General features: G+C 37.7%; 1 protein-coding gene across 1 annotated transcript in view; it reads left to right on the forward strand.

Moving 5' to 3' along the window:
* bmp1a (bone morphogenetic protein 1a) overlaps nt 1–16,153 on the forward strand; it is an 84,411-nt gene that overhangs the window by 45,366 nt on the left and 22,892 nt on the right. Inside the window, exons 7-8 of the mRNA XM_016515684.1 lie at nt 8,649–8,773; nt 12,759–12,874. Of these exons, the coding sequence (XP_016371170.1) occupies nt 8,649–8,773; nt 12,759–12,874 (241 nt within the window). The remainder of the gene's footprint in view (nt 1–8,648; nt 8,774–12,758; nt 12,875–16,153) is intronic.

Raw genomic sequence — 16,153 nt, forward strand, 5'->3', positions numbered from 1 at the left:
AACCACACAGTTATCCTGTCATTTAGCAAAGTGTACTCTGTTATCACCATGGCTCTGGATTTGAGCAGGAAAAACTGGCTTGCTTTATGCTTAACACTGTTTGAGACACTTTCATTTTGTCTTTTTGCAACAACCTGTTGTTGTTTTTGGAACTGGCTTTTTCAACAGTGTTTTAAGCATGTCAGTGCTCAGCTATGGCAAAATCCAACTGAAAACTAACCCGAATTACATTTTACCACTCTTTTTTTTATTGTGCTAATGATTATTTAAGTATTATTTAATATAATCCTTAATATATCAGTATAATGTAAGACTACAACTTAGGTATTAGACTACAACTTTTTATTTTATTGTATTTTTAGTCTAATACCTTTATTCAGGAAGGATGAGTTAAATTGATCAAAAGTAAAAATTTCATATTCTATTCATCAAAAAAAAAAAAACAGTTTACACATAAATATGAAGCAGCACAGCTGTTTTCACTATTGATAATAATAAATGTTTCTTGAGCAGCAAATCAGCATATTAGAATGATTTCTGAAGGATCATGTGACACTGAAGATTCAGCTTTGATCACAGGAATAAATTACATTTGAAAATATATTCAAATAGAAAACTTATTTTAAATTGAAATATTATTTCACAATATTGCTGTATTTTTGGTCAAATAAATGCAGCCTTGGTGAGCAGAAGAGACTTTTGAACTGTAGTGTTTGTGTAAATAGAATTTTGGTTTCAGCCTACATTGAATCTTGAAGAAACACTACAGCATGCTATATACGAGGAAAATAAATGTTAACTGTAGATTGAGACACCTTAGACTCGCTATCTCCACTTTTGGATCATCCTCAAAAGGCTTTGCTGATGGGATTGTAGAATGTTATTCCCATTTCATGTATTTATCAAAAGTTTTTCCTGACTAGTTTTGACAGCCTACAGGCAACATTCCCCCAGAGCGAGCGTAACACGAGTCGAGGCACACGCAAACACACGTCTATATGAAAACCATCTGTTTCCTCTGCTTTTGTTCTCCTTTTCCCCCTATCGCGCTCTCCTATTCTGTTTTGGCATCCATATCGCATTTTTTTTTGTTGAACAAATTGCAGTTTTTTCATAGCTGTAGGGTTCTAGGATGAATAGGGATTTTCTTGATAATACCTGAGTTGCAGTGTTGTGAGGTGAAAATCTCTCTCTGCATGTGTCTGTTTGAGTGAGGTTTTTATTTTGACAAATGTAAGTTCATGCTCCAGTTTTTGTTTACACAGTTATAAGATTATTAGGCAGAATACATAAAATTGACCTTACATATAAGCATCTTATTTATTAAAAACAAGGGGCATTTATTTATTTATTGCTTGATAAACTACAATAATATATTAAAGAGCATATTTATGTAGCTTTATATTTTGTTGATTTTGGATTTGTTTTATTTTATTTTATTTTAATTCCTCCCTTACCTCCTAAGAGAAAACACCCTATTTTAACTGGATTGTAACTTTTAACTGAAGGAGCCTGTCATCGAGACATGTAATTATTTCATTTAGCTTAACATAAATAGATGGAGAGAATGAGAGGAGAGACTTCATTGATCCCGCAGGGGAAATTTAGCAATTAGTGTTCTTTGATAGACACATTAGAGCCATCAGCTCTGCTTTTGCATAATCACTTAAGAACTCACAATCACAAACAAAAGATCAATCAAACTCCTGCTAGCTCCTCTTTATACACCGTAATAATTACTTTTTGAAGTTACAAATAAAACAAGGATTACTGGAGCGTGCTGTCCAAAAAAGTCTGAATAAATATCTGAAAATATTTGAATTTAATTTAAGTTGTTAATTGCCATTTCTTTTTAATTGTTTGTAGGGCTGCACGATATATCGTTTCAGCATCGATATCGCGATGTGCGCATCCGCGATAGTCACATGGCAGGATGTGCAATGTTTAGTATAGGCTACTGATCGTTATATTTATACTGATTGTTTTCTTTGCTCACACACAGACACGGTGTCTACGTGGAGAGCGCAGGTCAGGGTCGCTTAGCAACGGCAGACGCAACGAAAGCGCAAGCTCCCGAGCGCTTTGGAAAGAAGGAGAAAGCGGCGCGGCTGGCGTTTTCCACGCGTTTTTAGGCGTGACATGTGAACCGCCCCAAAGTCTGTCTGCACTGGACGCGACAAAGCGACCGTTGCATATCATTTGAACTTTGTGTCAGTACGTCATAAAGAGAACGAGGCATCAGTTTACTGTCGGGGATTTGTCGTGCTGCGCCGCATCCAGTGTAGACAGTCAGCATCACTGATTATAATGGGTTCTATTGTATTTTGTTGTGTCGCGCCGCTCGCGTCCGGTGTAGACACGGTGAGAGCCACGCAGATGCACGTGAACACTGAATTCTGTTCACTTCTGCGTCTATTTGTGCCTGAAATACTGTGCTCTGCAAGTATCCTTGTAAACATATTGCTTATTGCCAGGGACGTGCAGAGAGTTCCTCAGGGGCAGGGGCTCAAATGTAAAATAGAGGCAATGTTAAAAAAAAATAAAATTATAAAAATTATAGGTCAAAAGTTTGGATACATTACTATTTTATATTTTTGCAAGAAGTCACTTATGGTCATCAAGCCTGCATTTATTTGATCAAAATGTTAATATACTTTTAAAATACATTTTATGCAATGCTGTTATCAATGTTGAAAACCTGTGATACTTTTTCAGGATTCTTTTATGAATAAAAAGTTTTAAAAAAGAACAGCATTTATTTAAAATATAACTTTTGTAACAAACTACCATTCAAAAGCTTGAGGTCAGTATTTTTTTTATTTTGTATTTTTTTTAAAGGGGTCATATGATGCGATTTCATTTTTTCCTTTCTCTTTAGAGTGTTACAAGCTCTTGGTGCATAAAGAAGTTTGTGAAATCTACTAGCAATTTCTGAGTAGAAGTCGTTTCTACACTCTTAAGAAAAATGGTTCTAATCAGTTCCGGATTAGAGTTCTTTAACTCATAACAACAGCAGAATTCTTGCTGCTAAATAGAATCCTTTTTATAAGGTTCTATAAAGCAATATGCTTTGAAAGTGCTTTATATAGTACATTCATTGTGTTATAAATAACCTTTTTAATAATAGTTTATTTTCATTAATGTTACTATATTTATATTATTTACATTAGTATTATTAATATTATTTGTGTATATTTTTACCCCTATATCTACCTAGTCTTATAATATCTTGTACACCATTTTATTTCAGTGTATTTTTAATGCTAATAATGGTTCATATATATAGCTTAAAATATTGCCGCATTTTTGCTACTGTAGACAAAGAACTGCAACAACATTGTGATTGTGCTGTTTTTAATATAAAGTTTTTATTTGGCCCATATGTTTGGTTTCATGATCTGACGTGATCAGAAATGGTGTTTGAGTTCATATGTTTTAGTGTAAAAAAAGTGTGGTTAAATATTGCTTTTTTTCTTCATCATGTCGAATGAGTGGAAAACATGCCTTGATTATTTTTACCTAGAATTTCACTGTTGAAATGGTTCCGTTCGAGTGGAAAAACCTGCCTGTTTAAGCCATTTCAGAGTAAAGAGAGGACATATGGAGTATGCCTTACATATTCCAGGTATTTGTTTGAGAGGTAAAGTGAGGATGTATGTTGTATTTATTCGTTAGCAAGGACACTAAAGGACTGGCTTCCGTGTCTGTAAACCGTCTTCTGGGAGTGTGCTGGAAAACTCAATCCCAGAGTTAAGTATAGCAGACATGGTGAACTCATCCAGGGCCTCCTCTCATTTCAGAGCCACCCATGATTATTAAATGATTACTAGATTCTGAGTTTATCACATGTTCCTCTTCTCTTGACCCTCAGATGTTTTTACCCAGAAATGAAAGGGTAAGTTAGATGGATTTATGTGGCTTGGCTTTGTAAGCAGGACATCAGAAAGCTCGCAGCAGCTTGAGAGAAGCTAACAGTGTTTGTCCACTGTCCTGTTGTCTTTTTTTCCCATCGTCCCTGCTGTGTTTGAAGAGTACTCGTACTGTAAATCTCCATGGGAAGACGGGCTCTTTGATTGCACTTGTATCGGGAGGATTTCATGGCCTTCCCTCAGGTTTTTTTTTTTTTTTTCAATCAAACTTTTCTCCAGGAGAAGCGGGTGAGCCTCCTAGCTTTTTGTCTGGGGCATGTTTTCCGACCTCCTCCTTTGTCTCCTGGCCCCCGTTCCACCCACCCTGCTCACAGAGCTTTTTCTTCTTCAAACTGGTACTGGCAAGTTGAGCCAAAAGCAAATAAAGAGCTTGCAGTATGTCTTCAGTGCGAGATGACACCAGCCCACACATCTACTGTTCAGCTCTGGACTCACAGACCCACAATAAGGCTGAGACTTACAAAAACATGCCCAGGTCACATTTCATCACAAAATCAAAAGATACAATTATATTTTACATAAATAAAATATTGCTTTAAGAGCGTGTTTTTTTTTTTTTTTTCATTATTTTCAAGTTTGTGACATTATTTTCATGAGAATTAACCACATTTTCCTGATTTCCAGACTTTCACAGTAATGCAATACTTTTAAGCTTTTTCGTGAATCTCATTGTGAAAAGTGATTCTCATTACTTAGTCTTATTACTGTAATATACATATTGTATAGCACACTAGATTTATAGTGATTTTATTTTATTTTATTTTGATTTTAGCATTAACATTTTGATAAAAAATATTATGCTAAATAATATTAAATAGGCCTAAATATATATATTTTTTATTTGCCTTTATTGTTTTTAGCATTATAATAATTAAAATTAGATTTTATTTTGTGTTTTTTTATTTGCATTTCAGAGATGCAAATTTGTAGAGGAAAATTTGCTTAATTGATATTGTAAAAAAACAACAACAATAAGAAAAATTATATTGTTATAAATGAATTGTATTACTATTTCTAATTATAACAATTATGAAAAATATACTATTGTTTTTTTATTCGTGTGTGTGTATGACTAAAGATAAATTATTTAATTATTTACATTTTACACAAAATAATTTTTACTACAATGAATATGGGAATATTATTATGTTTATACAAATATTAAATATAATGTAAGCTCTATATGTACATTTTGCCCAAACATAAATTTTATAGTAGTGATACACTGAAGTTTTGGCAATATTAGAAAATATTTAGCAGAAACAGCTATAAACAACAACAACAATAATAATAATAATAATAATAATATTATTAAAAATAAAAAAGGTATTTTATTACAAAAAATTTAAATAAAAAAATTGAAATTAAATTGGTATTTTATAAAAAAATTAAATTGTGTACTTTTTCGATTGAGCATGACCTGGAATTCATCTTAAAAGCTTTCATGAGATTCACAGATATGGTGGTTTTTATCTTTTAACTGAAATTAGGCTGTAAGTGTCTTAGATTTTTCTGATTTGAACCTGAAGACAGTACATATTTAAATCACTGCACTGTTTATTGATTTGAAATGTGGTTTGCATTTCTCTGCTGATTTCTCTCATATAAAGCTTGTAGTTGAGCTCTGGAAAGGACATCCTTCCTTATTTGAACATGCCTGCTGTTGACTGGAAGGTTCCCATGGGAACAAACAAATGAGCAGACCCTCGCTGGCCACCGTCGAGTGAAAAGCTTGACGATAAACTAGCAAAGAGTGTCAAAGCACGAAAAGAAGGGCGAGAAAACAGACAGGTTTTTGATACTGAATCACTTTTTGCTGAACTGAGCAAACATTTTTTTCAGCCTGGAGGACTGGAGAACGGGACGTGTTGGAAAGCATAAATCTGTTTCATATTACTCTACATTTATTTTGTTTATAGCTTACGTACAACCACATGATGTCATGACTTTTAAGGAAGCATCAAGCCTGGAGCGGCCAATCAGGAGTCCCGTGACGTCACGCAGGAGGTTATTGTGCTGTGTAAGGATGATAAGTAGAACATGAATTCAGGCCATGTTTCGGCTGCCAGTTTTAGTGGTCACTCTCTGTCTCAGGCCTGCCGGATTTAGTGACTGTCCCAGGAAAGGTCATTGTTTTTCTGTCGGTGCTGTGGAGTCATCAGACCTGTGGGGTTTTTATTATGCTTTGAGTCATCATCATCCAGACTCCTGTTGATTGGTTTGATGTAACACAGTTGTACTCTTCCAGGGTTGGAAAATTTTGGTGATCTGCTCCCTTAAACCACATTCAGAGGTGGTCCAGGCCAGTCTCCTGATGCATAACAAATAATCTAAAACAAAACAAGCAAGTCATTTTGGACATGTTTGGAAAAGGCTACACATATACCTGAAACATTTGTGGTCACAGACTCGTTTGAGACATACTAAACCAGATGTAAACTGCAATCCGTCTCAGCTGATCGAATCACCTGAGACAAATGTTAGTAAACAAAGTAAACTAGCATTGTCACGATACTGTCTTTGTGTCTCTTGGTCCTTAAACCAGCTAATATCATAATACCTCTGTTACTGTGTGGATATTTCAGAATATTGGAACATTATTATACAAAAATAATCATACATTCTGAATGCATGTTTTAATGTCTTCACTTTCACTGAAAACTGATGAAGATATTGTTATTTTTATCCTTCATTGACTAAAATATTTGCCCAGAAACAGTGCCGTTTAATCGGCACTTCTGTTAGTATTTTAACTGTCAGGCTCGGTTGTCTATTTTGTGTTCACATTGTGAATAATCTACAAGATGTAAGCATGTGAGCTGTTTGGACGCACTTCATCATGACCAAACATTATGCTAGAGTATAGTGATGCACCAAAATAGTTTTGGAGGGCTGAAACTGTATTTTGTTTCTCCGATGGCAGGTTTTGACTGTGTCAGCATCTATTTAATGACCCAACTTGAATAAACTACAACAGGTAAACATGTCAGCTGTGTGGATGCTAGTGCTAGATTAACAATATCAGTTTCTCATTTTTAATCGATATCGATATGGCTTAAATCTCAAGATCGATATTTTAGTCTGTGCTGTTTTCTGTTGCGTGAACTTCAATAAACATTATTTGCAGCACACCTGCCATCCAATAAAGGCCGGGACACACCAAGCCGACGGTCGGCCGTTGGCCATCGTCGGGCCGACGGCGAGCGACGGTCGGGCTAGTTTGTTTGGTGTGTTCCACTCTTACTGATATTGAAAATGGTAAGCAAGCGTTGCTTTGTTTATGTTTCGTATATTAGCGTTTATCTCGTATATCTTTGTTTCGGTTTCTCCTTTTGAATGACGAATATATACTATTGATAGCTGCTGATATAGACAGTTAATTCCTCTCACGCATGCGCAGAACGCAAGTGTTAGTTTGCCGTCAGCTGTAGTCTGTGCGGTGTGTTCGAGCGCAGCTTTTTGGTCCGACGCTGCCAACGTGAGGCGACAACACCGTCGGCTTTCGTCGCTGCTAGTTCTTTGAAGCTGGCTTGGTGTGTTGCGGCCTTAAGCTTTGTGCTTTACTTTTAATATTAGACAAAATCTCATCTTTCAAATTCTGTCAGTTTTATCACAAAATACAAACAGTAATTATGGTTTTGATGCTTTTTAATGTGGCGTGACCGATCGCTGTAGCAGATCTCTTCTACTTGACTACGAGTTATAGCACCAAATAAACATGAATACACATCAAAAATCATGCTGAAAGAAACAGAACATCTAATAAATGTATCATGTCTCATATAATCACTTGTAAACAATAATGCTTGAAAACGATAATGTCATGTATCATTAATTACCTCAGGAAAGACATGCCAAATCCATAAACTCGATAGTTAGCTGGAAAAAAAAACATCTAATGTTAAAATTTATATTTTTAATGTAACCTTCTCTCTTTAAATACCTTGGTCAGTTCAAGAATATTTTATACAATTTTATATTATTTATTTGAATTAAAAGAGGAGCTTCATGTTTATCCTTGTATTATTCAACAGGTTGAGGTTTATATGGGATTTAGTAATTAGTAATAATACTTTGAGAGAGTATTTACCACAGTAATCTAATTACATTGAATATGTAATAAGTAGCTAGTAATTAATTACTTTTTTAAGAGTAACTTACCCAACACTCCCCATATACACTAGCAGTTGACTTGTATACATATGGATCATATCTGTCTGTGTTTTTGCTTTATAAAACACTGTCAGATTACAGCACCTGTAACGCTGGACTAAAATAATACATGCAAATGCTGAATCTGAGTCATAAAATTTTTGCAGACCAATTAAGTAAACTCAACATTGCACGTAGTGTTACACAGAAAACAAAAAACAGAAGAACCGGCCGAGCCACAGGCCGCAGCTTCCATGGCTGCTTTCACGTATAACACGGCTTGGCTTGAATTCCCTTCGGATTGTTGTCTGCTCCACAAATGACTTTACAGCCTGTTGAGTCCTAACCGCCACATTCTGTACATCTGCTGAAACTTGCCACTGCAGTATCTTAAAGTGTGAGATAACATTTGTGTTTATAGTGCCCATGTTTCTGTGTGTGGGTGTGGAGAGTTCTGCTAGACATTCCAGGAAACAAGAGATAGTGAATAGGGATTCAAATAACAAGACAGATTTGTCTTTATGCATCTGTTCATTTTGATTGAAGTCATGTCTTTTTTCCTGACAGAGGGATATTTTTGGACACCATTCTGCCTCGATATGATGTGAACGGAGTTCGGCCGCCCATCGGTCAGAGGACCAGACTGAGCAAAGGAGACATCGCACAGGCACGCAAACTTTACAAGTGTCCAAGTAAGAAAATTACACACATAAACCGTACAGAATCACAGAAGGCTAAAGTGTCACATCATCATCCTTCTGTATAAATAAGGAGAAGCTCCTGTCAGACTCAACAAGAGCAAAAGATGGTGTAGATAGAAAATCTGGGTCATCGGAAACTGTAAGCACATCATGAAAACACGTCTGACTGCAAACATCACAAGTATTCAGGTCTGGACAGCAAAATCATGCAAAAACGAAAATCTCAGTCAGTGTTTTGTCTTGTTTTCCAGTAAAAAAGCACCTAAATAATTAAATAACTAATTAAATTACAGATAAATTAAGAGGAATCCCTTACTTTACTTTTTCAAGAGAAAAGGAATTACATTACAGTAATTAATTGCTTAGTAATGCATTACACCCAACACTATATATACATACAGTACAAACAGAAGCAAAATCCTCAGAATGACCACCAATGGCAAATTTTGTTAAAGGATATACATGTTAGATATGTTTATGGAAAACAAGACAAAACCTTGTCTTTTGTGTCATTTGCCCCCATTTCATGTCTTGGGTGGGACACGCTGAGAATACGTTGTCTAGAAATAGCATGGCATCCACAATCAATGTGGTGTGGTATCTTGGCGACAGTCTCTGTGAATCCTGGCCCGGGAAGGCAGAGTAAACACTGGTCAAGCACAGGAAGTTTGTAATTTGTCTTCTTTCCCTGATAAAACAGAGGAGAGAACGCTTGCTTTCTAGGAGACAGCAGCTAAACGCAGTACAAGGGGGTCAAGACATTTTTCATATAAACTTTACAGAGATGTTCAAACACACACTACCAGAGTGAATGAGTGTAAACCGTCAAGCAAATACGTCCAAACCAGTGGTACTTAAAAGCTCTTAAAATGTCATAAAGGCATATGTTTATTTTAGATCTGTTTGGCAGCAGCAATATACAGTAAATAAATCAATAAATCCACTGCTGTCTTGTCTCCTCTGAGGCTGGGACTCTAAATATTGTTCTGTGCTCGTCTGTGCAGCCAAAGACAAAACAGTTAGCATGTTTTGCTCAAACTTTCGCTGTGGCATTAGAACGGGTACACCGTTGTCGCTTGCGAAAACACAATGAAGGTGCCTTGGGTGTAAACTTACAGATTAAGGGGCGGTAATATTATAATGAGACCCCTTTGCCACGTCACCAAGGGAGCGAAATCAGACGCGCTCGTTTTTTTCATACACTTGCAGAAAAAGGCTTAACAAAACAAAGTTACTGGGTTAATCTTTTTCACGTTTCCTTGGTTGGTAGATGCACCAGGGACCTGATTATAGCACTTAAAACCTGGAAAAGTCAGATTTTCATGATATGTTACCTTTAAATCTGGTTTTGTCAAATTTAAGATCATAAAAAATCATTCAAAATTAAATAAAAGCAGGGAAAATAAGATTTTACTTTGTACTTTGGAGAACATACAAATGAACACAACCCCACAACGTAATGTATATTAATAATGCATATTTTATTTTATTTTATTTTAAACAAGGTAATCAGTGTAAAACAGACTGTACATTATCCATGACATTTTCTGAATATATTATGAAAATGCTGATATTTTCACATTTAATGAAGCAATGCTGGTTTGCCATTATGACCATCAGAGCGTTTAATTACCCAGCTCATGTAATACAGTATGCTGCCCGTGAACTGTTTCATTTAATTGCACACTGAATATAAATCATTAAAACTAAATAAAAATATTAATTAAAACAGGAGCCGTGATGCAGCCTAATCTGATTAATAAGCTTCAAAAGGCTACAATTTAATTACATATTTCTTTAATTAAAACTATTTAAAAAGTGTAATTAAAACAAGTTCAAAGTAAAAACGCAGCCTTGTTCTACTGGCTTGTGGTTTTAGTGCAGTTCGCAATTAGTGAATACCACACATTTATACCAAACGATTGCTGCTGATGAATTATGACAATGTTTACATTATGGTCTTCACATTTGTTTTGTTTTTTTGCAGATGGTTGCATGAGTGCATGTTTTTGAATGAGCAGCTGTAAACCGTAAAGCCCAGATATTTTTTAAAATAAGAGTCCAGGTGTATTTCTGCCTGAATTGTAGCGTAAAATTACGGTATATAGCATATTGAATTATATTTAATTATAGCATACTGAATTAGAGCATAAAATCCTTTTCCATGCTGGAAAATAAGGTGTAAGTGTGGCAGATGTTTTGCACAGCATTCCTTGCGGCGTCTGTCACTTGCTGTGGCTTGCCAGACTGCTTGTTAATGGTTCTACACACTGAATCCACTCCACACTTGGCCTGACGGATCTCTGCTACTCTAGTTTTACATGACTGAAAACTCATGCGTGTGGAGAATGTGAGGAGTGTAAACAGCTCAACAAGGTTAATTTACAAGTCCTCTGGAGGGAAAGTTAGGGAGAAACTTGGCTGCTAGATGACCAACCATTAAACCCATCCCAAATAGATTTAAAAAATGACTGGTTGTTAATCAACTTTATATGCATTTTAGTAAGAAAAAAATAAATTGTTGGGAATGTTGGGGAAGAATCAGATATATATGATGTTGCGTTGGTCGAATTTTATGTTCAGCCACTTACAACGTTTTAGTTTCATTTTCTTTTGTTTGGTTTCATTTTAGTACTGTATGGGTCACTGCACTTGTTTTGTTTTATTTTTGTTTATATTTTAGTCTTAAATATTTGGTGTTGTGTAGTCCCTATGTCCATATGAATGCCTGAATGTCCATATCAGTTTTATTTCATTGTCAGTATTGTAAGTGTCATTATTATTTTCTATATTATTTTCTTTTTTTATGTTTTCTTTTCTTTTCTTGTCAGTATTGTAAGTGTCATTATTCTTTTCTATATTATTTGATTTTTTAATGTTTTATTTCATTTTATTTTATTGTCAGTATTGTAAGTGTCATTATTATTATCTATATTATTTTATTTTTAAATCTTTTATTTTATTTTATTGTCAGTATTGTAAGTGTAATTATTATTTTCTATATATATATTTTTTTTTATGTTTTATTTTATTTTATTGTCAGTATTGTAAGTGTCATTATTATTTTATTTTTTAATGTTTTATTTTATTTTATTTTATATGGTGATCGTCTAACCCTGTATGCGTGGTGTTGTAGTGCCTCTTTTTATTGTGAAGAAGGTTCAAAATCATTATTATTTTATTTTATTGTTGTATTATATTTTTTGTTATTTTATGCAAGTTTTATTATTTTATATATTATTTTATTTAATGTTTATTTTATTTTACTTTGTGTTGTTTTGTCTTTTTCTTAGATAGAATTATGCTACATCAAACTAATGTTTCATGTCTATTTATTTAGTCAGTTAGTTAGTAGTTGTGTGATAAGCAGGATAATGTACAATCATCTGTTCATTATCACAAAATAATGAGCTGAAAGGGTAATCAGGACCCCAGCGTAAAGCAGGCTGTACATTATCCATTACATATGTTTTATGAATATGTTTTGAAACTGCTGATATTTTGACATTTAATGAATCAATGCTGGTTTGCCATGTGTATTTCCACAGTGACCACCAGAGCGTTTAATTATCCAGCACATTTAATACAGTATGCTGCCTGTGAACTGTTTCATTTTAATTGCACGCAGCACCATATAAATGAAAACTCTTTTGATTTGAATTTTGCAGCACTTTTATTTCCTTCTCTTGCTCTTTGCTGTGAATATCAGGCAGGTGTGTAACATTAGAAGCAGATGTGCTCATGAAAGTGCTCAAGGCACACACTGTGAAAGACAATCCAGACTTTTTCGTGGTCTTTTGTCTTTGTTGCGTTCTGTGATACACAACAATGTTTTATATACAGGCAGCGTACTGTCTCTGTGGACTGTTATGTAACTGATCGCATCTTGTTTATGTGTAATGAACTGTTCACATGTTAACTCTTCTTGAACACTGACAGCTCATGACCTTTCTTTCTTTCTTTCTCTCTTTCTTAGAATGTGGAGACAGTTTGCAGGACAGTAGTGGAAACTTCTCTTCACCTGGTTTTCCCAATGGTTATTCAGCATATATGCACTGCATATGGAGAATTTCAGTCACACCGGGAGAAAAGGTGAAGAAGCGCTTGTGACGCACTCTGATTAGCTGCTGTGAGAGACGTTTTTAGGCCTGTGGACAGTTTATGGAATTGAGTAAACTGTGATATTGGTCCCAAGTCCAGTTCATTTTGGTTACTCGGTTTGTCCTAACAGTTGTTTTCAATGAATCAGTTTAGAAAACCGATTCACTGATTCTTTACTGAGTCATTACTGAAATCTGTTCACAGAGATTCACACAAACCATTTTTCAACTATTTTTTCACATACATTACCGCATTTCACAGTTTCAGATTACAGTGAAAAAAAATTTACATTAAAACCATTTTTACTCCGAAATTGCTAGTAAATTACACAATTAATAGTAAAGAAATGGCAAATTAACAGTGTTGGGGGTAACACATTAAAAGTAATGTGAGTTGTGTAATAAGATTACTTTTTCAAGTAACTAGTAAAGTAACACATTACTTTTAAATTTACAATGAAATATCTGAGTTACTGTTTCAAATATGTAACATTAGTTTCTTTGTTTTTCCATTTATTCACTGACAGCTCTCCCTGTGTTGAGAGGAATTGGGAGTGAGGTGCTAAGGCTTATTAATTTCACGTTTGGTGTGAAAGGGTCTTTACAGTTGCCAAAAATATAACTTTTTGTTATAACAAAAACAAATAAGCAAAACTTGCCCAGGTGACAAAAGGAAACACAAAAGTAACGTAATTAACTTTTCATAAAGAGTAACTAAGTAACATAATTGGTTACTCTTTTATGGAGTAACGCAATACAGTAATGCATTACTTTCCATAAAATGCAACTAAGTAACGCAATGGGTTCCTTTTTTGGAGTAACGCAATACTATAATGCATTACTTTCCATAAAAAGTAACTAAGTAACATAATTGGTTGCTCTTTTATGGAGTAACAAAATACAGTAATGTATTACTTTCCATAAAATGCAACTAAGTAACGCAATGGGTTCCTTTTTTGGAGTAACGCAATACTATAATGCATTACTTTCCATAAAAAGTAACTAAGTAACATAATTGGTTGCTCTTTTATGGAGTAACAAAATACAGTAATGTATTACTTTCCATAAAATGCAACTAAGTAACGCAATGGGTTCCTTTTTTGGAGTAATGCAATACTATAATGCATTACTTTCCATAGAGAGTAACTAAGTAGCATAATTGGTTACTCTTTTATGGAGCAACAAAATACAGTAATGCATTACTTTCCATAAAATGCAACTAAGTAACGCAATGGGTTCCTTTCTTGTAGTAACGCAATACTATAATGCATTACTTTCCATAAAGAGTAACGTCTCGGTTACGTATGTAACCCTCGTTCCCTGAAGGAGGGAACGGAGACGTTACGTCAGTCGTGACTGACGAATTGGGATCTCGCCCGAGAGCCCAATCACCTTCTAAACTAAACAAGCCATTGGGTACGATGAAGTATGGGCTGTAAAACCCTGACCTAATCTCGGCTGGAGGGACTGACTGTATCGCGTCCTTCGTGAACCGAATGCCCCTGAACTTGGGAGGGTAGCCAGTGGCGGAACAGAACAAAACAGGAACAAAGGATTCTCCACCCGGCCCTCCTCCGGGGGTGACGAGCAGACAGAGGGGCTGCAGCCGGCAGTGGGGTGGAGACAGCAGCAGGCCGCCGGGGCAGGATGTGCCGAAATGCCTCCGTCTGCTTCTGTGCGGCGGAGAACTGTTGGGCAAAGCCCTCCACCGCTTCGCCGAATAGGCCAGGAGCCTCTGAAATTGTTTCAGTGGAACCGCCGTCTTGCACTGGAAGGACCCCAGGCAGTTCAGCATCGACTGCGCACGCTCTACTGAGAGATGTGCTGAGAGGTTGACCGAGTCCAGCTCCATGCCGAGAAAAGAGATCCTCTGCACCGGGGAGAGTTTGCTCTTTTCCCAGTTGACCCGAAGCCCCAATCGGCTGAGGTGACTGAGCACCATATTCCTGTGTTTGCACAACTGGGCTCGGGACTGGGCCAATATGAGCCAGTCGTCGAGGTAGTTGAGAACGCGAATGCCCGCTTCCCTCAATGGAACGAGGGCTGCCTCCACGACCTTGGTGAAGACACGAGGCGACAGGGATAGCCCGAAGGGGAGGACCTTGTACTGATATGCTCGCCCTTCGAACGCAAAGCGGAGAAACGGCCTGTGTCGAGGGAAAATCGAGACATGAAAGTACGCGTCCTTGAGGTCGATCGCTGCGAACCAATCGAAAGGACGGACGCATTGAAAGATGCGTTTCTGCGTCAACATCCTGAACGGGAGCTTGTGAAGGGCCCGGTTCAGCACGCGCAGGTCCAAGATTGGTCGTAACCCACCGCCTTTTTGGGTACGATGAAGTATGGGCTGTAAAACCCTGACCTAATCTCGGCTGGAGGGACTGACTGTATCGCGTCCTTCGTGAACCGAATGCCCCTGAACTTGGGAGGGTAGCCAGTGGCGGAACAGAACAAAACAGGAACAAAGGATTCTCCACCCGGCCCTCCTCCCGGGGAAGGAGTGGTGCGGTCACCACCTTCTGAAGAGCAGGATCCAAGGACTCCGGGTCGCCCGTCTCAGGGATGCCGCCTGCCCTGGCGTTTCACGGGCTTTGCAGGGGCGGAGGCGGGCTGCGCCACTTTCCTGCGATCAGCTCCACGCTGCGGCCGTTGTTAAGGCTGCTGCTGTGGCCGAGCTGGAGCGGAGGTGGAGGCCGCAGGAGGGCGCCCTCAGTGACGAGCAGACAGAGGGGCTGCAGCCGGCAGTGGGGTGGAGACAGCAGCAGGCCGCCGGGGCAGGATGTGCCGAAATGCCTCCGTCTGCTTCTGCGCGGCAGAGAACTGTTGGGCAAAGCCCTCCACCGCTTCGCCGAATAGGCCGGCCTGGGAGATCGGGGAGTCCAGGAAGCGATGCTTGTCGGCCTCCCTCATATCCGCCAAGGTCAGCCATAGGTGGCGCTCCTGGACCACCAATGTGGACATCGTCTGACCCAGGGCCCGCCCAGGAGAGGGGGACGGCCGTGTGGAGACAGGGTCTCGTGCACCGCCATCCTCGCCCTCTTGGGACCCGGAGGCAAAGGAAACTGCTCTTTTATTGAAGTTTTGGGTACCACTGGCTACAAAAACAAACGGAAACATAAGATTCTCCACCCGGCCCTCCTCCGGGGGAAGGAGTGGTGCAGTCACCATCTCCTGAAGAGCAGGATCCAAGAGCTCCGGGTCGCCCGTCTCAGGGACGCCGCCTGCTCTGGCGCTTCACGGGCTTGGCAGGGGCGGAGGCGGGCTGCGCCGG

This window comes from Sinocyclocheilus rhinocerous, unplaced genomic scaffold (assembly GCF_001515625.1).
Source record: "Sinocyclocheilus rhinocerous isolate Xijiao unplaced genomic scaffold, SAMN03320098_v1.1 scaffold1198, whole genome shotgun sequence".
Taxonomy (NCBI): Eukaryota; Metazoa; Chordata; class Actinopteri; order Cypriniformes; family Cyprinidae; genus Sinocyclocheilus; species Sinocyclocheilus rhinocerous.